Source organism: Nicotiana attenuata, chromosome 7 (assembly GCF_001879085.1).
Source record: "Nicotiana attenuata strain UT chromosome 7, NIATTr2, whole genome shotgun sequence".
Taxonomy (NCBI): domain Eukaryota; kingdom Viridiplantae; phylum Streptophyta; class Magnoliopsida; order Solanales; family Solanaceae; genus Nicotiana; species Nicotiana attenuata.
In genome coordinates this window covers 64,381,573-64,407,125 of record NC_031995.1, presented here as the reverse complement: position 1 = coordinate 64,407,125, position 25,553 = coordinate 64,381,573, and the positions used below count along the sequence as shown (strand labels likewise).

Sequence of the window (25,553 nt, the reverse complement as noted above, 5' to 3'; positions counted from 1 at the left end):
ACAGAGCTAAAACATGTGACGCAATTCTCGGTTGCATTTTGGTAAGAAGCCCATTTTTGTCTAAATTTGATCCTGTTACCATTGTGATTGCTAACTTAACCTAGTTTTGTCAGCAAAAATGTCGAGGCCGCTACCCTATAGTACCAATTGTTAGTCGCACTTAATTCTCCAGGGAAAGTCGTGGGCCTCGAGATGGAGCTTTAGGAGAGACCTCCAACGTCACAATTTTTTAGTGGTGCCTTCTCAACCAAACCAAATGGGTGAAGTAGAATTTGTGTGTGATTAATATGTGGAGTTGGATCTGGCTGTGGTTTTCTTTGGATATGTTTACGGAGCTTTTGTACTGCTATTGAGTTTTTCGGCTACAGACATGGGTGTATATTTGTGTGTGTTTCTTGTGAAGAAGCCGGTGAAGGAGTGAGATTGTGTGGGAGTAAATAGTGTTTCAATTGTGGTGTGAGTTACTAGATGGGAGGTTAAAAAGTGGGATTCCTGGGATTTTATGCAAGCTGGATGTAGAGAATGCTTTTGAAAAAGTTAACTGGTCTTATTTACTAGCATTGCTGAAGGATATGCGGTTTGGTGACAAATGGATCAAATGGATTGAATTCAGTCTCACTACAGTGAAATATTCATCTTAGTGAACATGACTCCAGTTGGGTTTTTCTCTCACAGAAAGGGATAAGACAAGGCGATCCACTCTCTCCTTTTCTTTTCATCTTAGCCATGGAAGGATTGAGTAAAATGTTGAACAAAGCCAAGCAAATGCAATGGATTGAAGAGTTTAGGGTGGGCAGCAGCGTAGCCAACCTAGTCACATTTGCTTTACGCTGATGACACATTAATTTAGGGTGGGAAGCATTTTAGCCAACCCAGTCACAAATTTTGAAGCAGAATGCCGATAAAACACAAAATGATCGGCTTTAGTACGATTCATGCCAAACTCCGGAGCATCTGTGCTGAATTTACCAAACCAGGCTCGAGAAGACTGTTTTAGACCATAGACTGATCGACACAATCGACATACAAGGCCACTGGACTCCCCATAGCAATGAAACCAGATGGTTAATCCATATAAACTTTATCCTCAGGATCATCGTGAAGAAAAGCATTCTTAATGTCCAACTGATAGAGAGGCCAAGAGCTAACATCAACCATGGATAGAAAGAGACGAACTGATGCTATTGTAGCCACGAGAGAGGAAGTATTACGGTAATTAAGTCCAAATATCTGAGTATACCCTTTGGCAACAAGCCGGAGCTTAAGCCAATCAATCTGGCCATCCAGACCAACTTTGATTGCATAAACCCAACGACAACCAACAATAGATTACTTGAAGGAAGAGGAACAAGTTCCCAAGTGCCACTCCCATGTAAAGAAGACATCTCGTCAATCATGGTCTGTCGTCATCCTAGATGAGCTTCACCTGTAGACTTAGGAGCGGAAATAGAGGACAAAGAAGAGACAAAACATAATGGGGTGATGACAGACGATGATAACTTAAACCGACATAATGTTGATTAGGATTAATGTGGACCATATACTTTTCGAAGTACAATTGGTGGACTAGGAGGAGACAAGTCCGCAGTAGGAGCAGGGTCAGGTGCATGATGTGAATCAGCTGGGCGTGATGCTGGATGCGGACGACGATAATAAATTAAGAGTGGTCTTCATCTAGGAAGAGCAACACTAGATCACTGTATGACTAGGCGCTGCAGCAAAGCGAAGTAATTGAGAGAATAATTCATCAACTATAGGAACTGTCGGACTAGCCAAAGTTTGGTCGCATACTGAATCAAGGTCGTTAGCAAGTCCAGTGAAGCGAGTGTAAGAACTAGAAAAATCTGTCGTTGCTCTTGTCGCTTTCCAACACTAGCAGAAACTGGCATCAACTTTTCAAATACCTCTATGACTGTCTGTTCTTGTCCCTAGTAAGTAGACATATCCAATGCCTGTTTCTTCAAATTTCTCACCGTGATATCACATCAGAAAAATGAGATATGTCATTAGTGTATAAGGTGCGACCCTTTTTCCAAATTCAATGACATGTCAGTAATGGACGAAACAAGAGCATCAACTTGGAATCAATAGATAGCCACAAGATATTACACAACTAAGCATCGATCTTCTCCCAAAGTGCTTTGGCCTTTTCATCTCCCTCACTATTCTTTTTGTTAAGTGTTCTTGAAATCCTTGATCCTTGCACCACAACTCAATCGAGGAAGCCCAAGCTAAGTACTTTGAACTTCCCATTAAGGATTCCGAAGTTATCATAACACTTGAACTTTCAATTCCTGTGTTTATGGAACCAAAAATATCCAACCCTAGAGACATGATAAGATTGCAGAGAGTTCTAGCAAAATATCACCAAAAACAGAAAAAGAATCAAGGATGGTTAGTGTAGCTCGTTGGAAAAAGAAAACAACTGCCAGAATTTGCAAACAACTCACCGAATAATAAAAAGATCGACGGAATTTGGTGTAACCTGGATGTGTAGGCTCGAAATTCCCTTGCGAGTAAGCTGTCCTGAAGAAATTTTGCCAAAAAGTGGCCGGAAAAGGTCCCATGCGCCGGCGCGTGAGGGCGCATGGGGAGGACTTTTCTGGTGGGGTTGTCTGGGTATTTTCGCCGGAACCTGAGAAGCCTGCTGGTGGTGTTGCTTTTCGCACAACACTCACGGAAACAAAGATGGCGCAAATCAGATCAGAAGGTTATTGGAAAGACACACGGCGACTGCCTTTTTTGTCCTGGATGTTTCTCTGATACCATGCGAGAAAGCACGGAAAAATTGTATTATTGATATTATATTAACTAAAGTGTTTTACGATAGACTTATTTATATACGTTGTTACATAGAAGTAGACTCTCTTGGGTTATGGGTAAGGTCTGCGTATACTCTACGCTCCCCAGACCCCACTTGTGGGATTTTACTGGGTTGTTGTTGTTGTTGTTGTTGTTTACATAGAAGTAGAGATCTATTTCCCAATGTGAGACACTATACGTAATAACTATCTAACAGTTAGAACTCTTGGAAAGTTGACAGAGCCATCAAGATTATCTGGCAAATGATCCCAACATGCTTTTTCGTTGTATATGGACAAAGAGGAATAGCAGAAGTTTTGATGGTATTTTAACTCCTAATTGTACCATGAAATCTTAGTGTTTGATGAACCTGTTCAGTTGGAGTAATCTAGCTCCTGTAAATGATATATTTCCTTGCTAGATTTTATTGGCTCTCCCTCTCTCACTATAGCTTAACAACCATTTTTTTAGTTTTTGTTTAGCTTCAGGCTCTGACCTAGGAAAACTTTGTATTAGGAGCAACTAAACTTCTTTCTTGTGCTTTTTGCATCTTCTTGATACCTTTAATGCAATATCTTACTTCATAAAAAAATGTATGTGCATGTATTTTGGTTGTGGGTTGTTCACGAAGGAGACGGTGTGAAGCAGTGTTATCAAAGGCAAAAAGCGCAAAAAAGCTCTAAGGTCTGTTGGAGCTTTAAGTGCAAAGTGCAAATAAAGTGTGGGCTTTAATGAAGAAAAGCGCAAATGCAGAAAAACGATAAATATGTATGTGTAGTCCAAGACTAATATCTATAAGCATAAATACCAAATATATCTGGACAAAGAATTGAAGAAAATTTACAATAAAAGTGAAATATCAATTGTTTTAGTGTCGCCTCTTACGTATTACGCCCGTTAGCCAGGAAACGTATGCCTTAGAGCCTTGATGACAAAATCTGAAGCGCCCGTTAAGCAACGTGAAGCGCTCAACATGTTATGTGCCTCGCTTCAGCGCTTAAGTGCGCCTTTGATAACACTGGTGTGAAGATGATGAGTAAAATGGGTTCTATGAAGCTCCTTTCGGTAATTAATCACTAGGTTCCTTTTCTGGATGTACGAGATAGGTGCTCTGTTAACTGCTTGGTGAATTGGCGAAAAAGTGAAAAAAGAAGAGAGGGCATTCTTTTCCAGAAAGGGGGTGGGGGAGAGGAAGTGACGGGAAGGAGAAGGGGAAACGAAAGGAAGGAAGAGAAGGAAAAGACAGAAAAAAAGAAAAAGAAGTGAATATTTTGTCCCTCTTTTAATTTCTTTTTATCACTACATCCACTCCTCACAAGCGTGATTAGCCCGACTAAGCGTTATAGGCGTTCATTATGCGATTGTCCTTGCCAAACAAAGGTGTTTATCCGAGGAAAGTGTAAGTAAGAGGGCCGGCTGTGCGAAACGTGCAAGTTGGAGTGCGATCTGTGTATTAAGACCAATATATATATATATATATATATATATATTAAGTGATGTAATTTGATATATTTAAATGATCATATAAAAATTAAACAATTATATATTCTGTGATGTTCAATATTCTAACCTTGATTTATGTATACTTATATTAAATAGAAGCTTTAATGTATTTGTGATTTTATTTTACATGTTAATTAAGTAAAATCAAAAAACATAATTAAGTTTTTTATAATAAATATTTAAAAAATTTAAATGATACTAATTGTAAAGCGGATATTTAGATGTTTTTTTCTTCATAATTTGACGCTCAAAATGACTTTTTGAAAAGATTGGCTAAACAAAACCATTCCTCTAATACTTAGTAAGTGCTTTTCAAATTGATTGGCCACATACAAACTACTATTCTCCCCAAGTGCTTCTTTGACAATCCATTTTAGCAAAAGTGTTTCTCAAAATAAGCAGATTTTGGAAGACTGGTCAAATGTGCCTTTAGTGGTTTTTGTGTATTGCTTGCTTTCAACTTATGTATGTGTTTGACTACAAGGTGATTTGAATTTTCATAATTTCCAATTGTTAAGTCAATATTTTTCTTTCTGTTCGTGTATAATGGAAAAGCTTGTTAGTATCTTGTGGAACTGTCTAACTGATGAATTTTCTTCCCCTGGCTGTAGCTCTTTTGGCGTACTAGGCATATCGGATATCTGGTGGAATCAATTATGATCTTGGAATTTGGTTTGTCAGTACGAAGGTTAGAAGATTTAAATTCTTATATGGCTTCTAAATTACATTTGCTATCCCATTGGTCAGATTTAAATTCTTATATCGCTTCTATGGCTTCTAATTCATATGCTATAATAACTTTAGTTCCTTATCATATAACTAGAGAACTGTGCTGATGTGAATTCTGATAATCCTTCATGATACATTGTATATTTTTAGTGCTTAGCTTCTCTTGAAAGGTTGTTTTTTTCCTGACATAATATCTATGGTACATGGTTGACAGACATATTTGGCAGTACAAGATTTTACTGTTGCATTTGTACTCTCACTGGAATTCTCTTCCATTGGCTTATGAATGGTAAGATCAGTTTTCTCATTGTTCACCAGAAATCAGTACATTACATGTTTGTGATATGTTCTATTTCTGTCATTGGGAAATCAATCTTTGGGATTACCATTTTTGAAGCTTCCATGTTTCTTGTATGATAACAGTTCTCCTCTTCCTATTTAGGTATAAAACACTGGACGTCAAGAACATATTGTTGGAAAGTGTATCACACCACATTTTGCCACAGATGTTATCATCGCCATTGTGGGCTGATTCAACAGATATTTTGAGGGATTATCTAAGATTTATGGATGATCACTTCAGAGAATCTGCTGATCTTACATTTCTTGCATATCGTCATCGGAGTTACTCTAAAGTAAGTTAGTGGCCTACGAAAATCGTTCCTTCGGTGTTTGTAGTGCTAAATTTACCGTCTCAATTCAAGCTGGGTTAGCGCGGGTTTCGTGGAAATACAACAGATCTCGGCTTTAAGAAAATGCTTTTCTTTTGTAATATGGATTCTCTACCAGTGGAAACTAAATGGTTGCAAGATTTATCCAACATTACTTATAAAATAAAAATATTAGCGAGGCATTATTTATAAAATGAAAATATTACCAAACATTTGAAATCAAGTTTATGTAGTATTCCAAGCTCCCAGAATGCGCAGAAGTTTTTAGCATGCGATTTACACCATATCTGTACCCCCATATTGGCAGATTCTAGTTCATGCACTGTGCTGTTAAATCATAACTTTATATCATTTGCGTCTTGATAGTTAGATGAACAAATGCTAGGCTGTGCTGCATGATGCAGGAGTACCCATTACGAGAAAATCTAATTATTTCACAGAAATATAGAAATTTGTCCCTTATTTTCTTGCTTCAATGTAGGAAGTAGCCTTTTAACTGAAGGTCAACCTGCTGGAGGTAAATGGATAATCAGTGAACTTGTGAACTACCTTTTTCCTTAAATGGTATATGAGTTCCCTTACCTCTATTTGTATAGTCTGCATCTTCTCCCAAAGTAAGTAAAATAAGGTTAAGTTGTTTTTAGTAGTTCTGGGAGTATTTTCGCATAGAAGGGGTTTAATAATTTCTCTTTCCACTGCATTGTCAACCCTTCCTCTGGTTGGGTTTAATAATTTCTCTTTCCACTGCATTGTCAACCCTTCCTCTGGTTATAGCAACTGAGGAGAAAGGCTAACAGGAAGTACTTTTCACTATATTTGGACACCTTAGCTCTTGTGATGCGAGTTCCGAGAGGGTATTGATGGAGCAAATTTTTACTTTCTTCTTAGAGGCTCACAATGCTTATTATAACTAAATGGTTCTCTTTTTAATATCATTTCAAATGGTTTCATTCTTGAACAAAAGAATAATTTAATAAAGCATTCAGTAAATAGGCATAATGGTAACAATATTTTCATTTGTGAATTTTCTAGGTTATTGAGTTTGTTCAGTTCAAGGAGCGATTGCAACAATCTAGCCAGTACATGATGGCAAAGATTGAAACACCCATTCTGCAGTTAAAGCAGAAAGCAAATAACATCGAAGAAGAGGAGGTAACCTTTTTCCATGTCACTTTAGGTTTTTCTTCTGAACACTTCTTTGTTGCACGTTTATAACTGCAATGCCTTTGAAAACCATTTTAGCCCTGGGATATTGGTTTTGACATCTATTTCACCTTATCTTGAGATACCCGTTGATTGGATAAAGTGCAACAATAGATAGATACATCAAACTTGAAATACTTGGTCAAAAAAGAACAATATGCATTACATTCTTTTCTTCCCCTTTAACTCTTCTTTTGTTATCTTTTCAATTTAGCTTCATGACTTGATTAGGTAATATAATTTAATAAATGGGCTTATGGTTCCTTATTTTTTACTTTTATCTCCAATTGTATAAAAAGAGCTTATGGTTGAGTTGGTCAAAAGCTATTGGTTTTAGGAGAACACTTGTTTTCAGAAGTAATGTGGAGTTATGATCTAATAAAAGAAGAAAGTCAAAGGGATTAATGTGCTATATGGCTGTTAATTTTGATGGTTTTTTACAGACTTTTCCCAATAAGTTTTGGGGGTAGTATATATATTTGGGAGGTAAGGAGGTATATTTGCTTCCCTAACTAAAAGCTCCACAAAAGAAGGAAGGGGGGGGGGGGGGGTATTTAAATTGTATTTAACTGTTTAATATTTCAGTGACGGATTTTCTTTTGGGGATCTCTTAGGGCATTCTAGAAAGCTCGAAACATGGAGTTCAGTTTCTTGAACTCTCAGATGAAATTGGAAGCAAATCATTGACCTTCAATGAAGAATTGCAGCTGCGGCCCTGGTGGACGCCAACTTGTGACAAAAATTATCTCTTAGGTTAGTATATGATGCACCTGATCGTATGATTTTGACAACTTTATTATTTGTATCATCAGGTAGAACTTTTGTCTTTCCACATAGTTTGCTGCATACATACTGTCTTTAAAAATGATTGCTTTTCTTTGTGTGCAGAGCCATTTGAAGGATCATCTTATTGCACTCGAGAGACCTTGGTACGATTTTTTGTCTTCAGTATTGCATACACTAATGATGTTTATTCAAGGGGGATGTATGAGGAAGAGTTCATTTCAAGATCAGAATTTATAAACTTCCGTTTCAAGATTAATTACATTGTAACTTAAAAATGAACTTTGACGCAAAATCTTCCTTAAGCATCACTCGTCCTTCTACGATGGTTTGGAGACAGTCCTCATTAATTCTAGCAGCAGTATACTTGCCACTATGCGTTCTTCCACTCTTTGGGATCAGTATTCCCTTGATAAAAGTTAAACTTGACCTGCTTTCTTTTTCTAATAGCGGGTTCTTTTTTTCCAAGCTGCTAAGTCATACCATGAAAATTTGGTAGAGGGTGGTGGAAGTTAGGGTGAGGAGTAGTGTATCTATTTTCGAGAATCAGTTCGGATTCATGCCGGGGTGATCGACTACAGAAGCCATTCACCTTATTAGGAGACTAGTGGAGCAGTATAGGGATAGGAAGAAGAACTTGCACATGATGTTTATTAACCTAGAAAAAGTTTATGAAGGTTCTGAGGGAGGTTCTTTGGAGGTGTTTGGAGGTTAGATATGTGTCCGTAGCTTATACTAGGGCATGATGGCGTTAAGACCCGGGCTAGGACGGTGGGAGAAAACTCGGAACACTTCCCTATCGGGGTGGGCTTATATCAGGATCCACGCTTAGCCCATTTTTATTTGCCTTGTAACTGATGTTCTGACGCAACACATTTAAGAGGAGGTGCGATGGTGCACTTTATTTGCGGATGATATAGTACTAATTGACGAGACGTGAGGTGGTGTTAACACCTGGAGGTTTGGAGACAAACCCTGGAGTCAAAAGGTTTCAAGATGAGCAGGAGTAAAACAGAATACTTGGAATGCAAGTTCTGCAACGTGACCCATGATGCGGACGTGGATTGAAGCTGGATTCACAAGTCATACCTAAGAAGGGGAGTTTCAAGTACCTTGAATCTATTATCTAAGGTAATGGTGAGACTGACGAGGATGTCACACAGCGTATTAGAGTGGAATGGATGAAATGGAGGCTCGCTTTCTGGGTTTTGTGCGATAAGAAGGTGCCACCAAGACTTAATGGTAAGTTTTAGAGGGTGGTGATTAGACCTACTATGTTATATGGGACAGATGGCATGTTAAGAACACCCATGTCCAGAAGATGAAAGTGGCAGAAATGAGGATGCTGGGATGGATGTGTGGGCATACCAGGTTAGATAAGATAAGGAATGTTGATATTCGGGAAAAGGTGGGAGTGACACCCATAGAGGACAAGATAGGGTTGCTATATTGAGATGGTACGGGCATGTGGAGAGGAGGTGCATAGATGCCCCAGTGAGGATGTTTGAGAGGTTAGCTATGGGGGCTGAAGAGAGGTAAAGGTAGGCCCAAGAAGTGTTGGGGTGAGGTGATTAGGCATGACATGGCGCTACTTCAGCTTACTGAGGACATGACCTTTGATAGGAAAGTACGGAGGTTGAGAATTAGGGTAGAAGGGTAGTGGTTAAGCGGTAGTGTCTTATGTATATGCCGGTATTATTAGCGTTAGTCTCGTATTTTCATTTCTTCGTATCCGCATATTTCTTTTTGTTAGTTTTTTAAAAGATGAGGCAGTAAAAAGATTAAAAGTATTGATTGAAATGTCTCTCAATTATTTTATTAAGCATGACAAGGCTGTAAATAGCCAATTAGGAACAAAAGATCCACATAATTTAAAATTCTAAAGATGTAAAATATCTCAACTAACTTAAACAATCTAATAAAATTTAAAATTGAAATTTATCCTAAAACTAAGCAACTTATTCTGCTAAAAAGGTTACTGCATAACTGAAAGCAACAAAATTTCAACACTCCTCCTTTGCTTCAGTTGCTGCAATTTAAAAAGTTGCTCCTCCTCAATTCTTGCTTCTGTTGTTTGTGCTTGAAGATTGTTTTGAGCATCGCTGAAATTGCACACTTTTGTAGTGCAGTTCTTTTTCTTTTTCGTCTTATGGTTTTGTGCATAAAAAACACCCTTAGTGACCTTGTCTTATCTGAAATTTCTTTTGAAAGTATTTGATTCTGGACAATGATAGGATTTTCAGGGATTGCTCGTAAGGATTGTTCTTCCATTACAACATTTAATAATTCAAAGGTCTTAAGATATGATTTTATTTTCACGGAGCAAATCCGATAGTTCTTGCCAGTGAACGTTTGTGGGGCATTCAAAGAGAGACTGCTTCTTGCCTTGTTTGAAAATGGGTTTAAAAACTGATGTTGGTTAAAAATGATTTGAAAATAGTTTTTTGGAAGAACTCACAGATCCCACAAGACCAATGAAGCTCTTGATACCACTGTTAGTTTTTTAAAAGATGGGGCAGCAAAAAGATTAAAAGTATTTATTGAAAATGTCTCTCAATTATTTTAGTAAGCATAAAAAGATTTTAAATAGTCAATTAGGAACAAAAAATCCACATAATTTAAAATTCAAAAAACCTAAAATATCTCAACTAACTTAAACAATCTAATAGAAATTTAAAATTGAAATTCATCCTTAAACTAAGCAACTTATTCTGCTAAAAAAGTTACCGCAGTAACTGAAAGCAACAAAATTTCAACACTTTTACTATATGTCGTTTCTTTCGCTTTGGTTATTATATCACCTTTGCTCCCTATGGTTACTAGTTGTTTCTTCCTTTTTAGTTTATTTTCCTCTTGAGCCGGGGGTCTATTAGAAACATCCTCTCTACCTTCGTAAGGTAGGGGTAAGGTCTGCGTATACTCTATCCTCCCCAGACTCCACTTTGTGGGGATTTCATGATTTTTTGTTGTTGTTGTTGTTGGGTTCTTTTTTTCCAATAATATAGAATGATATGCAAGAGTATATCTTGATCATGACGTGACAAGGCTTTACGAAAACAAAAAAGGAAAAAAATAAAAAGTATTTTGTTAAACACTCCTCTATATTCTTACTATAAATATAATATTACATTCGGTAAAATGTCATATTTACCCCTCTACTTTGAAAAATTGTTTTCATATATCCTTTGTTTGAGTACTTGATTGTATATAGCCTCATCGTTACACATTTTAACAAAACCCCTCAACCGTTAAGAGACCCTGGCCCACCAATTAAATTGACACTTGGAGGGCTATAAACACATTTTAAACACCTGGCTCATTTAGCCAAACCCAACCCTTAAAATAACCCATTACCTGATCTGAATCCTACAACAACTTAAATCTTCACATTGGTCACTTCTTTCTCTTGACTCCGTACATTTGTTGAAATTGAGAAAGAAGAAAAGCTTCTTTGTATTTTAATATTACTTTACATTACTGAGAAGGGGTATATATACAAGGTTCCTCCTAGGTCTAGTTCAAATTACAGACTTTGACTTATTCAAATACCGTAGACTTATTCAAAAACTGTAACATTGATTCTAGGAATAAAAACCTCCTATAATTAACATTCCCCTTCAAGTTGGTGTAAAGATGTCACACATGTCCAACTTGCAAACTAGTATGTGAAAGGATCTTCTGTTGAGTTCTTTTGTAAACACATCAACTAGCCGTTTCTCTGATGACACATGAAGGAAAGTCAAGATACCACTTATAATTGTTTCTTTGATGAAGTGTCGATCAATTTCGTTTCGTTCGGTGACGTTGAACAAGATTATGAGCTATACTGATTGCAGCCTTGTTAGGAAAAGGTTCCCTTTTCCGGACATTCTCAATTCCTTTAGTAGCTTTTGTAGCCACAGAAGTTCACAAACACCATGGGCCATGGATCTATATTTTACCTCTGCACTAGATGTAGCAATAACACTTTGCTTCTTCCTTCTTCAAGTAACTAAGTTTCCTCCTACGAGCATACAGTAACCAGATATATATATTTTCTATCATCTAGAGTTCCAGCCTAATCCGCAACTGTATAGGCTTCTTACCTGGAGGTGGCCATGTTCGGAGAAAAGGAGACTTTTGCCTGGAGCAGACTTCAGTTACCGCAAAATATGAAGAATAGCCGACTCCCGGGATCATGCATGAATTGACTTACCATGCTGACTGGATAAGCTATATCTGTGCGCGGGGCAAATGAGTCTTCCAACCAACCTCTAATATCTCTCCTCATTAACAGACTCTCCAACTCCTGTTATTAACTTGTGATTGCTTTCACTAGGCGATTCTCTCGTTTGCATCCTATTATACCAGTTTCTTTAAAGAGATCCAAAATATACATAGAGGAGCCTCTGAGTGGTTTTGGTTTGTGCGTAGCAGGACTGACGGAAGGTGGTAAAGTTGCTTTCTAATAGTGATACTGGAAGTTTTTCTTTTGAAGTAGGGAAGAATCTCAACCTATGAACCCTTGTGCTAGTGGCTTCAGGGTAAACTCCATGGCAGGTAGTCAATTGGTAATTTCCTACTTGCAATATGCAGATGACACCCTTGTGTTATGTGAAGCTGATAAAGAATATTTTCAAATGTTAAGGGTCATTTTTATTTTGTTTGTGGCCATACTTGATATACATATCAACTGGAATAAAAGCTTTATTTATCCCGTTAATGAGGTGACTTCAAAACTTGGCTAAAATTCTTGGAGGTAAAATTGGGACACTGCCTACAGTATATGGGATGACTCCGGGGGCTAAAAGCAAGTTAAAAGGAATATGAAACCGGAAGAAACAATACTTATCTATGGAGGAAGAATAATCTTGATTAACTTAGTACTTGATGCTATGCCTACATATATGATGTCTTTATTCCCAATCCCAGGGAATGTGGTGAATAGAATAGATGCCTTGAGAAGGAGTTTCTTATGGGAAGGAAACAGTGACAAGAGAAAATTCACTTGGGCAGATGGAATTCCCTTACTTGTAACGAGAAGGAAGGGAGATTGAAAATTAAGAACTTGCAAATCCAAAACAAAGTTTATTGATGAAATTGTTATAGAGATTTGCTTCAGAAGACCAACCCCTAGGGAGGGACGTAGTTAGAGAAAAGTATGTTACGGAAGGAAAATGGATAACCAAGCCTGTGAGAAGTCCCTATTGGGTCAATTTGTGGAAGTCTATTAGAAACTTTTGACCTAAGCTCGTTAACAGTTCAAACTTCATAGTAGGAAATGGAGTGGAAGCATCTTTCTGGGAGGATAACATGCTAGGTCAGGATTCACTCAAACAACTCTTTCCTGATATACTAAACCAACATCAAGCAAGAAGGAAGCGGCTCTTCCCATGGCGGAGTCACCATTGACTCTTTATTGTTATGGTAAATCAGTATATCAAGATGTCAATATGAGATCTTATTTTGGTTCGATATGTCTACCTATGAGACTCACCTTTGGCTTTCATCTCGGTATGTGTATTATTATACATTCTCCTATTGGAAACAATAGGAGAGGTGTGGACAAACCAAGGTTGGAATCTGACCTTCCGGAGATTATTAATTGATTGGAAGATTGATAGGATTACAGAGTTCTACAAGATTGGAACAATTCAAAGGGACACCCAATGCTGAAGATGGTGTGACATGGCAAGGGAATATCAAAGGGAAGTTCTCAGTTAAAGCTGCATATAAGGAATTCGACATTTCAAATAATCAGGTCGGTTGTTGGTCATGGAAATTGATTCCTTATAAAGTGGCCTGCTTTACATGGTTGTTGGCAAAGAAGGCAGGCCCAACCCAGGATAACTTGGTCGACAGAGGGTACCAACTATGTTCTAGATGTTACTTATGTGGAGAGGAGCCATGTTACTTATGTGGAGAGGAGCCAAGAGGCAATAATTATCTTTTTTTGGCACTGTAAGGTGACTTCACAATTATGAAGGATATTCATCAATTTGAGGGGATTATCGTGGGTTATGCCAAAGAAGAATTCTTGAAGTTTTAGCATGCTGGAACAGAGGGTAACCTTTCCAGTCATAAAGATAGATGGAAGATTGTCATTGCTTGTAAGTGGTGGATAATTTTTTGGAAGAAAGAAACTGAAGATGCTTTGAAGATACATCCAGCAACATCCTGAAGATAAAAAATGAAATGTTTCGTTCTTTTTTATTTTTGGTGTAAAGTAGAACACGCAGAAGATCATGAATCTATTTTTGATGTATTAGAATCCTTATGAGAAGAAAAAGGATTAGAAGAGTTTCTCCTGTTCTCCACCTTGTGATTCTGGGTGACTCCACAGTTTCTGTGTAGTCTTTTTTTTTTCCTCCTATATACAAGTATCTTACTTTTTCAAAAGAAAAAGAAAAAATAAATAAGGTGATATTGATAGAAAGTATGGAAAAAAACAAGCTCATTATAAGAGGAAGACATTAGGGTGAGGGGTTGAGTTTGCTGAGCGTTGAATTTTCTTTTAATGGTCCCCTAGTCTGCTTGTGTTTGGCTGTTTGCAGTTGATATGGAGAGTGTTGCACATGCATTGACTTAAATTTATAGCATGTATAATTGGACCTTGCTTTGTCAGTTACAGTTGAAATGGCATGGCAATAGTTCGACCACTGAAGCAGTCTCATTAAGTTGTCAGTTCTATTGTAATTGAAACCGGATTCGTGTAGGTATTATGACTTTTGAGACCTAAGTTGCTCAGACACGGGTGCGGGTGCCCGACACGGGTGCGGATCTAGAGGTCAGATCCTTCGAGATGTAAATTCTAAGATTCGGGGATACGGATCCTAGTACGGATACGAGTGCGGGAATCCTGCTAAAAATAATTCAAAAAGCAATATTTAAAAATATCTCTAAGTTATGAGAAATTTTGTGAAATACTTACGTATAGCTTGTAAAGTATGGATTTCTTTTTTATTTTCAAGGTTGTAGATAAGTAAATGATTGATTTCCTAGATAAGGTATGCTATTTTCTTTTTCAAATTTACCCTAGTTTTGGTTCTGATTCCAGGAATCAAATTGTATCTCGTCTCAAATTTTTCCATCCGTCGTGGTCAAAGTACCCAAAATTATTTGACCAGATCCAGTACGGATCCCATACCCACACCCATACTAGTGTCGTGTCGACACGAGTGCGGCACCAAAACTGCCTTGTCGGAGCAACTTAGTCTGAGACTATGTCCTTCTAAATTTTCTTATTATTAATGGTTTTGATAATTTCTTTTATGTATGAAATTCATGTAGAACCTAAGCTTGCGGAAGAAAATTTCTCACTTTATTATTGTTGTACTCTTTCATTGCAGTATGATCAAATCAAACAGTCTCAAGCTAAAGTGGTTAAAACAATTGAGAAGAGATCCCTTTTACCACGAATGGTCTATCTGTCTATTCAATGTGCTTCATCATCTTTCAAGGAAAGTGTTGAAGCAAATGGTGTTGTCTTTGACCCTAAACTATCATCAGAGCTGAGATTGTTACTCGACCGGTATGCCAATATCTTGGGATTCTCCTTCCAGGATGCTGTAGGCCTGGCTTTTGATATTTCGAGTGGCCTTAAGGACTCAGAGGTAAATTCTTCTTTCTTCGTACTGTGGATGCTTCCAAAGCTATACTTTTTTTGCATGTGGAGTACTTTTCATTCATTGTTTCTTGCTTTAATTTTTATGTTTACATGCATGCTTATCGAGCCATTATGGTGAATTTTGTTATTTTGCATCTCTCCCACATTCGTTGTAATGGCTGGGATAGTTTTTGAGGAGACGTGGAATTCTTAACTGTACAAGTTAAACAATAGAATTCGGGCATGTCACTGAAGAAATGGACAAATTGCATTACTGCATTCGTCAAATTAAATTTTCAGAAGTTACAACTAGTGAGATTTCATAGTGTCTCTGGGCATTGAATAACCTTTGTTATTTATTTTGGTGATAATTTTACTTTTAGGAACAATATTTTCATTTTATGACGAACAAAAGCTAGAATTTTAGTCCTATATCATATGCATCTTTAACATTTTATTTTTCAGGTATTTTAATGGTAGACGCTAGAAAGATAATTTGCATTATGCTTGATTGAGGATTGGCGTAAACCAGGAATTTAGTTGTTTTGAAGTATGTCTTCGGTGTATGCTCTTGGGAGTATCAAGGCAGAGAAACTGAATTAGACTCTAATACTTGAGAATTCAAACTTAAATTCTGAGGATAAATGCAGTTTTATATGGACCATGAAAAGCAACTAGATGTAGATCATATTGAACCTGATTTTTAGCTATGCTTAGCGCTGCATGTGGGTAATTAGTTTACTCAAGGTGATCAAATTTGTGTGAGGAGAGAAGCGTCCTGTTACACGAAGCAAAGTTTGTCGATTCAGGTTGCTGAACCCTTTGTAATTCAAAGCTGCAATGAATGCATGAGAATTTGCATATTGTTCCAGTTGTACAGTTGAAGTATAAGAGAAAAGAACTAAATATATCAATTCTAAGAGAATCATTATGTAGTGCTTGAAGGATTTGACAATTAACTCTTCAATGCAGCTCAAAACTATCTTACACTTGCAAGTATATTTCTGTCTGGTGTCAACTGTCAAGCTGTCAGTTTTGTGATGAACTACTAAGTTTTTATAGATTTTTGCTACTTTAATACAGGCATGGAGCTGCAATCTGATTGATTGGATGAACTTTCTCGTGTTTTTAAATGCTTGGAATCTTTATTCTCATGAAGTAGATGGAGATTCAAATAGGCATGGTACATGGCTAATTGTGAATTCAATATTAAAGAAACATATCCTGGATAAAGTCGGATCAATGGGACCGCTGGAATCCTCACCTGGATGTGATCTTCCTAATCTGGTGCTTTTAGTGACAGAACCTATAGCTTGGCATATACTGGTGATTCAGTCTTGTGCCAGATCGTTAGTGCCTTCAGGAAAGAGAAAAAAGAAAGGCGGACCTGCAGAGAACTTTAACGTTCAGCTGTCTCAAGAATTACAAGAGTCGATTCTGTCTGTGTGCGAGACTATAGAGCTGGTCAGGCAATGGCTTAACCAACAAATTATCAAGTCAGACGATTACAAATCGGAAAGCATACTTTCATCACTCCTAGAAGAAAAAGAGGAGGGACCCGGGAAGGTCTACCGAGTTGTTGAATCTTTAACTTCTTCCTCGACAAGTGATGTGGATTTTGGTGATCGGATCACTCGAGCATTGCAGTCCTGGAGTGCTACCGATATTGCTAGAAAAATCATTTGTAGTCAGCGCACTGCATTATCTAATTTCCTGAAAATTTGTGATTCAAAAATCAAATCATTACAGGCGTTGAAAGCTCATTTATAGGCGGAGAAATAGTGGATTCTCTGTGTGTTGCGAGGACTGATTGTTCCGAGTGATTTTCTTGCTTCTCCAGGCACTGTTTTTTCACCAGATTTTCTCCAGTTATAATAGTGGTCAGATGTAACATGGACAAGCACCAGGCTGGTATCTCATTCAATGTTGCATAAAGTTGTATTCCGTCCAAATTTTTCCTTTCAGGTTTCGGTTCTGCTCAACTATTATAGAATAAACATGAAATTTATTATCCGAGTTTCTCATTCGTTTTGCCGGCTTGTAATATTTCAAAGTAATATGGGATTTTATTTGTATATTGCTGTTACCTATTGATTCTGTTCTCTTAGTTCTTGGAAAAAGGAAAAAAAAGAGAGGATAATATTATAAGACCTCCTTCACGTTTCGCTCCATCATACTGCCCTCCCTTGCATTTTATGATATTACACTTGTTTCCCTTATATTAATTTTTTCTGTAACAATGTTGTTTACATGTAATTTGACTAATTACCCTTTGTAATTGTATACGGGTAAATCCGGAGGTAACGAGCATCCCGATTTCCTAGTGGGGCGAATGAAGAGAGGACTTAACTGTGTGTAGTTGAGATTGAAGTTGGGAGCTGCCCGTATCAAAGCTCGAACAAAATACTTGCTCTCGGAGCCATTGGGATCATGCTCCCAGACCTGATTCGAATAACGAGACCTTGGATGGCATTGCCAAACAACCGCAGACGATCAACATAGAGCCATGATATCCGTGCCCAACCGGATATTACGGCGTGAATCTCGGCCCATATTAGCGGTAGATCAGTGATTAGCGAGAAGAAAGATTTTTACCTTTTTTTAGAATTGTACTTAGGGTAAAGCTCCCCTACTATATAAAGGGAAAACTGATTATTCATCACACATTGTAACACGTCTACCAAGGCAATATATTTCCGTTCTCTCCGTTCCTAAAAGTTATTCAAAGTTCCTGTTTTTGTTCATAAGTTCTTTATAAGTGCTAGCCCGGAACCGAAGGCAGGTTCCTCGTTAAGCCATTAACCGAGCTCGGACTCACTCTTATCATTTGTTTGGCCATTTATTACGTCTTTTATTTGCTTAATCTAACATCATTAATCACTTATATTGAATTAATCCACATATCGTTAATATCGCGTATAAATTAAATTGTTATCCATTTTTAAGGGTTAACAGTAATATATCCTTTTATTTTATTGTTCTTAAAATATGTTTTTCTTAAATTAATCCTGTAGAACAAAATATGTAAATACCAATATTGCAAGATTCTTAAATCTCAACAAAGAAGGAAATGAAGATGAAAAAAAATGGATTGACATTGCGTTGATGTGGGGCAATATAAATGTCTCCAAACCTCCTTTCCATTCTCAGTATCCCTTATTTGTCCCTATTCCATCAGCAAGCACATTGTCATTCTCCAATTGGACTGTCACTTGATTAGGTTTCAATCCTGGCATATTCCCAACAACTGGAATAAGTCTCAGATGGATGCTGAGTTTTATGCTATGTTGTCCTGTCTTTGAAGTTAAAAAACATGTAGTGAAGGGCAATTATATTTTTATTTTAAAGGAATTTAACAAAAAGATGTTTAAATAACTAATCAAACAAAAGGGAATATTAAAAAGGGTAAGTTGAAATTTTCTTACATTAATTTTAAATAAATAAAAGAATTGTTACAAAAAAATTAAAATAAGGAAGGTAGAAGTAATATCATGAACCACAAGGAAAATTAGTGTTACGGAGTAAAACGTGAGGGGAGGTTTCTAAAATTATTTTTTAAGAAAATAATAAATTTTTTTATGGATGTGGATTCATGTCATTGTAGAAAAATAGAATTAGAAGTGTGGCCAATTGTACTGTGATAGATGTAATCCCCTTAAATAGTTGTTAGTCGTTAGGCTGCCTAACGCTTGCAATGACTTCAGTAAAAGTGGGAAAGTTATTTAAAACTCTGTGACTGTCATAGTAATAAGATTTTGGTCGAATTAATTAGAAGTGCCTTGATTGAAGCTTGTTATAACTACTTTCTCTGTGCTTATTGCGCGTGGATGTGAACATGTTAGTTCCATTGGATTTGACGTTTCAATCAACAACTACTTGACAAATGTTCGCTTTTTCTTAATTATTTTAGTGTTCCATTAGGTCTTAAGCAGTGTTGACGTTGTTTGGGTTTAGTAAAAAGGGAATCGTCTATTTAGTTGACGTTTCAATGTTTTTAACACACTTTGAAATGAAATTTTCAATTACTTGACTTCATTATTTGTCTTCTCATTCTTATTTACCATCTACAAAACAAAAATTAGAGTCGTTCCTTGGAGAATTTTTTTTATTGATTCTAGAATACACACGTTTCCTATATTTAATAAAAACGTTTAAAGATGAAATAGAAAACCGAATACAGTAGAACTCTTTTCAAATTGTTGCACCTACTCAAGTATATGTGGTTGTCAAGCAATAAAGTGATAAGTAGAGTATTGTGACTCTGAAGACTTGTTATCAATTATTAACTATTAACTAAATTAGACTATTCTAATTATCTAAACAAGGATTAAACCAAAAGATATTTGAATCTAAAATAACTAAAACGAAAATAAAATAAATAATTAACTTAAAACATAGGAATAAGATCAGATTTTTATGTTATCGATGTGAGAAAACAATTTAGGGTTATGGGCTGTCTACCAATCATATTGTATTCTTCGCTTGTATTGAATAATTAATTTATCTCGTTTATTGGTTGGCATTGTTAATATTGTCTATAAGAATTTGTCAAGCTCTTACTCACCTAATCAAGCCAACCTAATGCCTATATGTCTACGGAGTTAGAATCAACATGAATGCATTTATAATTTCTGTATAATAACTAAGCAAGACAATTAGCATATGTCTATCCTATATGCGAATCTATTCTCCGATGCCCAGGTTCAAGAACTTGCTCTACTCAATCCTATGTGCAATCTAATATTCACATTTTTGAGTTAAACTCTAGATCGTAGATAGTATTCAATTGGCGATTGATGACGTCCACAACACACCTCAATAAGAGATATGATACGGTCGTATGCAATAATAATTACCCAACTATAACTCGGGGTCGAATCCACTGGGAGTTACAAGGGGTGTTAAGAGTATTGAAGCAAGTGAATGGATTATCTAAGATTGCACGTCCACAACAGGGTTTTGTTTTCTCCTTCTATTGTAACTTTAATGAATGCAAGCTAAAGAGAATAGACTAGAGATGAATGTTTTTGAGGTTTTCCCAAATAGTTTAAAGGCCTAGGGATGTGACCATAACCTAGGTGTTTGCCTAATGGGATAAAGACGTTAATGCTTGTTTTGTTGATTGTGGTGTATTATAGCTCTCAACTCTGCAATACCCACTCAATACCTCTCGGTCAGAGAGTGATTTTGCCCAATTTGGCTTTCTCAAGTCCAAACGGGTATCAAACAAAATAGTTTATATGAGCTCAAGTCGGGTTCTTACTATCTCTAGTTTGAACCCTTTAATTAGGCTAATCAATCTCTCAATTAATCCAATTCCTTGTTAGCTAAGTTATCCTAGACTAGGTCCCTCTTTCTCAAATAGAGACTAATAGCCCGTTTGGCCAAGCTGCAAAAATCAGTTTATTTTGAGAAGTGCTTTTTTTCAAAAGTGCTTTTGGTGAGAAGCAGTTTGTGTTTGGCTAATTAGTTTGAAAAGCACTTCTGAGCAACAATTAGTGTTTGGCCAAGCTTTAAAAAACTGCTTCTAAGTGTATTTTTCTCAAAGGTGCTTCTCAAAAAAGTGCTTTTGGAGAGAAGCTACTTTTTTCTGCTTCTCCAAAACTGCTTCTGCTTCTCCTCAAAAGCACTTTTTTTCCTTCCAAAAGCTTGGCCAAACACCTCAATTTTTGGCCAAAAGTGCTTTTGGCAAAAAAAAAGCACTTTTGGCCAAAAAGAAGCTTGGCCAAACATGCTATAAGTCAAATAGGCATGAATCTATGTTTTGCAACCATTAATTCTAAAATTGAAGCATGAACTAAGCTAAATAATCAACACTCAATCATAAACAAGCACTAAATTAAATACCCATAAGGTTTACACACTACGGTAGGTCACAACCCTAGTAAAAATCTAGCTACTCATTGAAAATTGCAGAAAATAAAGAAGAAAAGCTAATTAAACTCATAATGAAAGATTAAAATGATGAAATCTAATGTTAAAACACTCAAATAAGCTAACACTTCCTAAAATAGTAAAAACAAACGGCAACATCAGCTTTGTATGTTAAAAATTTACCTAAATTTGTGAAACTCGTCTATTTATACTGGACCAAAAATCACAGACAAAAATGCCCCTCGGGAGGTTTTGCGGCCGCACAATTCTATGTGCGATCTGCAAGTTTCTTCAGCTGGCAGGAAGGTGAGTTCTGCGCCACACAATTCTGGACTGCGACCGCAGAATTCTTGTGTGGACCGCACTTCACAAAGGCTTCAGGACTTGGTCTTTTTGTATATTCTCTGACTTTGAATATTTGTCCGTGAAAGCCTAGTTCTGCGGCCGCACAATTCATGTGCGGTCCGCATATTGCTGAAAATCCTATTGGGTTTTGCTTCTTGGTTTGCGGCCGCAAATGGAATTCTGCGGCCGCAGAATTTCTTTTGCGGACCACACATATTTGCTTCAGCGCCCTTTATTGCCTTGTGCTTCGGAACACTCCTTTTTTAGTCGGACTTCATCATGGGAGACCAAAATTCCGGTATTCCTGCAATGTTGCACAATTTCATTAGTTTCAGGAACACAATTCAATACTTTCGGACTGAAACAAAAGCTAAAAGGTACTAATAAGCAGTCAAAATCCCCACTTATCAGTGATCAAGTAAATAATTAAGCGCATGATTGAATAAACAAACTAATACGATAAATCAAGAAACCAAAATCAACATCCAAATAACAATAGCCATGAAAGAACCACAACCCTAGAACGTGAAGTTTAGATCCACATAGACGTGGTAGCAAAACGACAAATCATCCAAAGAAACATAAAAATTACTAACGTTAGGAAGACGGTTGAAACAATGAACTCCGTCCTCTGAGGTGGCTCGTTGCTTTTCCTTGGCCAAAACCCCCAACACAACTGACCTTATGAACTACTTATATGAATAGGAAAAGTTCTAGATGGTTTTTAACCAAGTCTAAGCAAAATAGATAAAGCTTGGCCTCCGCAGATATTGGGAGCGTCGCACAGATGGTAGCACTGAAATTGGGTGCTATTGTGGGTGCTAGGCACTGGACTCCCTTCTATTAGCCTAACTCTTGTATTCCATCTTTGCGTAAAAATAGCGTGTAGTAGCCACTAATTAAGGGTGTCTTAATTTTTATCCACTAATTATAATGCTCAGCAAAAATAGCCACTACTAATAGGGAAAAGACTATTTTACCCTTCCTTCATATGCCAAAAGGCCCAAAACCCTTGTTTTTTCATTCAGAAGAGGGAAATTTGAGAGAGGGGCAAGTTCGCGTGTTCTCTGCTACTGTATCATCCTCGCATGCAAACGAGCTTCAGTTAATCTTTCTCCTTCTTGATCTTCTCTGTCATCTTCTCTGAATCGATCGATCTAACTGGTAATTTTTGAACATGTTGTCCTTAACTTTTGAACTTAAAACTCAAAGTTAAGGACAGACAGTCCTTAAGTTTTAAACTTGAAACTATAAGTTAAGGACTTCCTGTCCTTAACTTTTAATCTTTGAAATCAAAGTTAAGGACAGGAGTCCTTAAGTTTTCAACTTTGAACTATAAGTTAAGGACTTCCTGTCCATAACTTTTTAACCAGCAAGTCAAACTTAAGGACTGTTGTCCTTAACTTTTGAACTTAAAACTCAAAGTTAAGGACAGACAGTCCTTAAGTTTTAAACTTGAAACTATAAGTTAAGGACTTCCTGTCCTTAACTTTTAATCTTTGAAATCAAAGTTAAGGACANGAAGAAAAGAGAGAAAGAAGGATTCTTTCCTTTATCTTATGTGCTATCTCATGTAGTAATTATCTTTTTCAATTGGGAGAGATGGCTGAGTGGACTAAAGCGGCGGATTGCTAATCCGTTGTACGAGTTAATCGTACCGAGGGTTCGAATCCCTCTCTTTCCGTTGATGACTTGATTTTTTTTTTCAAATTCCGAAATCCTTTGTTCTTATTCTTAGTTAAATGTGTGGAATAGACCAAATCATAAGAAAATTGGAAAATCAAGCAAGGAAAAACCCTTTTTATTTATTCTTCACGTCCAGGATTACGTCCGGGATCATTAGATAGGAATCCAAAGATGAAGAGAGAAACAAAAAATATCACTACTGTGTAAACGAAGAGTTTGAGAGTAAGCATTACACAATCTCCAAGATGATTTTTTTGAAAAAAAGAGAATAGATCATCCATTTTTCTACCGCATATGCTAGTTTGACACCAGGCAATGAAGCTCTTTCTCTAAAAGAATTTTCATAAATTCTTTTCTACTAAGAGTTTGTCATTAACCAAAATTTTTTTATATACACAATTAGGTATTGTGAGGAGCCTAATAAGGTCTTTCACTGGAAAGGAAAGCGTCAAAAAATAAGGAAATAAGTTAAGCCGGATTTCTCGTGACTATCCAAGAATTTCAATGTTTGAATCGAGGTTTCAAAGGGTAAAGCTTATCTGATTTTTATTTATTTTAGTGAAATCAAAGTTAAGGACAAGAGTCCTTAAGTTTTCAACTTTGAACGATAAGTTAAGGACTTCCTGTCCATAACTTTTTAACCAGCAAGTCAAACTTAAGGACTGTTGTCCTTAACTTTTGAACTTAAAACTCAAAGTTAAGGACAGACAGTCCTTAAGTTTTAAACTTGAAACTATAAGTTAAGGACTTCCTGTCCTTAACTTTTAATCTTTGAAATCAAAGTTAAGGACAGGAGTCCTTAAGTTTTCAACTTTGAACTATAAGTTAAGGACTTCCTCTCCATAACTTTTTAACCAGAAAGTCAAACACAAGTTCTGCGTTGCTGCTGCGCTGCTGCTGCTGCTGCTGCTGCGTTGCTGCTGCTCGTTAATGTTAGCGTAGGTATGAGTTATAGAAAAGGGTATTTTCGTCCAGTCAGCTATAAGTTTATTAAACCAGTGTCTAAAGACTAAAGACATTTAAAACACTGGCTTTAAAATAAAGACAGATGCTGTTAGTGGCTATTTGTGCACATCGCCCCATCTTTGCACATTTACCAATTATTTTTCGCCACAAAACATGTACTCCTACTTCATTCTCTTTCACTTGTTCCTACAAACACAAACATCACAATTAAGCTCAAAACTTCATAAAATACTTTAAATATCACTAATATTACATAAGAATGCGAGGCAAATGACATCATGTTATACATATTTTTAGCAAATTATCACCATCCCACACATAAATATTTGCTCGTCCTCGAGTGAACCAAAACTAAACCAACAAAACTACCTCAAAACACAACCATAAGTATGCAACTTGAAGGAGCATATATCAATTGAGCAAATTATACCCATGACTACGATTGATAGAAACAATTAAGCTCTAGCATATGCATTCTCTGCACACTCTCCCTTTTCTTATGCCAAACTTTAAAATTTTTAAGACATTGAAAACACATAGACAACATGTCCATCATAATCCTAGCCTCAAAAAACAACTCAATTTGACAATGCACTCAATGCTTGAACATTCACCATAATCAAGAAGTCTAATAATGTTACGTATCTATTATGAAACATGTGCCCTCACCTCAAATCAATAGAGAACCGAGTCCATACACTCAATAAATATTCAAATATAATTTAAACAATCAAATATATAGAAAAAATCACTTACTCTCACAAAAAAGTCACATGCATGCAAAAAGTACCATAGGCTTGGCCTTTATGTAAATCTCTATTAATGTAGGTTCGATCAGTCTAAAATCAATTAAGACTTTTGCAAGCTTGTAATGTGGGCTAAGGAATGAGTAAGATAAACTTAAGAAACAATGAATAACCCTCCTAACCACTTTAACACATCACATGATTAACTTTAAGCGCAAATTTCTTCAATCCAACTTCAAACATCACAAGAAGATCACCCTATAAATATTTTCTCCTTTCTTTAAGCACAAGTATACTTCACATTCTCTAGCAAGGACAAGATGAATATATTTCTTTTGCTACATGTATTTTTTGATTTTTTAAACAAACAAACACTCCCCACTAGTGTTGTTTTTTTTCTTATCATATAAGTGCACCTTTATTCTTCTCATTCGTTCCACTCAAAAGCTACTCCAAATTCCCTCATTACCCTTTCTAGCGCTCACTTTTACAATTCAAGTTCTTTATGAGGTACAAGGATCAAATTAAATCAATTAAGAAAGAAAGGGTATAGGATTATAATCGGTTGCCAAACAAAATACTTATAAGCTCAAAAGGGCTAACTAAGGATGATTTTATTTGTGATAAGCAACAAAGCTCAAAAAGATCAAAGAAGGTCTA

General features: G+C 36.6%; 1 protein-coding gene and 1 non-coding gene across 2 annotated transcripts in view; both read left to right on the top strand.

Moving 5' to 3' along the window:
- Positions 1-17,445, top strand: part of LOC109229224 (phagocyte signaling-impaired protein) — a 34,055-nt gene extending 16,610 nt beyond the window's left edge. Inside the window, exons 11-18 of the mRNA XM_019394596.1 lie at positions 4,917-4,993; positions 5,249-5,323; positions 5,477-5,669; positions 6,738-6,857; positions 7,523-7,661; positions 7,797-7,837; positions 15,020-15,283; positions 16,360-17,445. Of these exons, the coding sequence (XP_019250141.1) occupies positions 4,917-4,993; positions 5,249-5,323; positions 5,477-5,669; positions 6,738-6,857; positions 7,523-7,661; positions 7,797-7,837; positions 15,020-15,283; positions 16,360-17,046 (1,596 nt within the window). The 3' untranslated portion in view covers positions 17,047-17,445. The remainder of the gene's footprint in view (positions 1-4,916; positions 4,994-5,248; positions 5,324-5,476; positions 5,670-6,737; positions 6,858-7,522; positions 7,662-7,796; positions 7,838-15,019; positions 15,284-16,359) is intronic.
- On the top strand, positions 23,092-23,179 carry TRNAS-GCU. Its single transcript has one exon. It is a non-coding gene; the product is annotated as a tRNA-Ser (tRNA).